This window comes from Sinocyclocheilus anshuiensis, unplaced genomic scaffold (assembly GCF_001515605.1).
Source record: "Sinocyclocheilus anshuiensis isolate Anshui unplaced genomic scaffold, SAMN03320099.WGS_v1.1 scaffold1262, whole genome shotgun sequence".
NCBI classification, from domain to species: domain Eukaryota; kingdom Metazoa; phylum Chordata; class Actinopteri; order Cypriniformes; family Cyprinidae; genus Sinocyclocheilus; species Sinocyclocheilus anshuiensis.
The window spans coordinates 60,801-63,032 of record NW_015558617.1 but is presented as its reverse complement, the minus strand read 5'-3'; the positions used below and the strand labels follow the sequence as shown (position 1 = coordinate 63,032).

General features: G+C 41.4%; 1 protein-coding gene across 1 annotated transcript in view; it reads right to left on the bottom strand.

Moving 5' to 3' along the window:
• Positions 1-1,774, bottom strand: part of LOC107680349 (histo-blood group ABO system transferase-like) — a 15,716-nt gene extending 13,942 nt beyond the window's left edge. Inside the window, exon 1 of the mRNA XM_016476209.1 lies at positions 1,740-1,774. Coding sequence (XP_016331695.1) covers positions 1,740-1,774 — 35 coding nt within the window. The remainder of the gene's footprint in view (positions 1-1,739) is intronic.
• Positions 1,775-2,232: the final 458 nt, after the last annotated feature.

The window sequence follows — 2,232 nt, the reverse complement described above, 5'->3', positions numbered from 1 at the left end:
GGCCAATCACAACACACTGGATAGCTGGCCAATCAGAGCACACCTCGCTTTTCAGACCGATGAGCTTTGTAAAAATCGTCGCGTTCAGAAAGGCGGGGCATAGAGGAGAAACAATAATGTACAGTATGTGGAAAATAATGTGTTTTTTGAACATTAAACCGCATAAACACATTTCATTACACCAAATACATAAAATAATGTTCTTTTTAGCAACATCATATGACCCCTTTAACAAAATGGATATACGTTGCAATCCGATAGATAAGACCCCAGCACCCACCTGAGCAAATATCATAATTTAGTCATTTGATAACTGCTGTTACTTTCTCCACTTCATCAGTTCCAGCAGCAGCGTAACAGCTTGTTAATTCATGTTCGTGCAATGATGAGACGGACAAAGTTAGCCGATGCATGCCATTTTATTCTCTCGTGCAGATAAAAGTTGTCGAAGTTACAGTGCACAAAAGCCCCTGGGTGGACTTACCTTAATGAACTGAAATAAAAGCAGAATATAAATGTTCTTTCTCCGTTTTCTGAATTACACAGCACAGCGAGAGCATACGTCACACGAGCACATTTCTCCGAACTACACTACCCATAATGCATTTCACTCGGAACTAAAGGTGCATTCACGCCATATCGGAATTCCCGTAATTACGAGATTCCAACTTGTAAAAAGCGTTCACGTCCTCAAAGAATTCGTAATTACAATTTGTGAACTGGGAGGTTTCTGAGAGCTACGACTTGTACCACGTGACCGCCGTCCCACTTGACCACCGCAGGCTCTGTTTAGGCATTGATAGTGTTGCCATAGAAAAGCATAATTCCGAGTCCGAGGACGTGAACAGCTCCGAGTAGAACATTACGTGCTGTCATCTCGAAATTACGTTAATTACGATATGGCGTGAACGCAGCAAAACTGTTACAGCCGTAGATAGTGATCTTCAGCGTCTCCCGCAACACTGTCATTGATATGACTGCGATAAGCGCGTGCAGCTGAAAATCAACCACACACTCATCACAGTGAAACATCGACCTTAGAAATAACGAAGTGAACACTGGAATAATCTCCAATGTATTTGGCGAACCCGTTGAAATGCATACACAAGAATGCTTATTTCATTTAACCTGTTTCATGTCCGTTACTATCGGCGTGTCCTCAGAGCAATTACATATGCTCTAAACTGCGTTTTGCTCCAGCTGTATAAACACAGATGCTAAATGATGCTGCTAATATGCTTAATATCCGCTCCTACATACAATGCAAACTGCTAACATGACACCTAGTATAAACTTGATTATGGTTGCTCATTTTTTAACTCAATTAGGCAGACCACGCAATACACACAGCAATATGGATTAGAAGAGCATTCACTTATCTTAGATGATGATTTCGCTGTTCTGAAGCAAGCTGCAACTGCTACGGCAAGCACTAGTCTTATATTTGAATGTTGAGCAGCGAGCTCATTGGCTACCGATACAGAAGAGAACCAATCAGCTGTGCCATTTGATAATGATGTCATTAGGTCAGATTGAGTTAGACCTATCTGACTGCGCCATCTAGAGTTTGTCCAATATGTCCAAACATTGGACCGGTACCGTATAAGTAAAAATATACAACATTTATTGTATATATATAACTGTGGTACACTGCATGTTTTTGAGGCAGTTCTTGAAGTGGGCCGGTATACGCACCGGTACGCAGTACCGGCACTTCAATATTTTAGTCTTTATCTTACCGGCACTTTTTCGTGGGTACTGGCACTTCTGACATGTTGCCGGGACTGAGTCAAAGCGTCAGTGTCTGGGTGATTAGAAATGACACTATAAAGCACACTACCCAGGAGTCATTTGAAACCAGTAAACTTCGGAAAGTTCAAGGATCTAGTAAGGGAATGCATTAGTATTAAGTAATAAGTTCAAAACAGCGCAAATGCAGAGAAAACACAGACGATTTCTTTAGAGATGGTGAAGAGAATAGCGACTCGCGTCCAAATGGCAGTAAATTATTATTTTCAGCGTGTATTTGGCTTAAAAGCACGAGTGTTTTATAATGAATGCCGACTGAAGGTGTTTTAGATTATGCGCTGGCCAGTGGTTCAGTTATTCTGAATGGCACGCAAGCAGCATACGCTCTTCTGTGTCAGCCTGTCAGGTGGTTTCAGTTGTGTTTTTTGTTTGTCTGTTGTGAGTTATAAATAAAGACACCTCATCTGCCTCCACTTGAGTCTT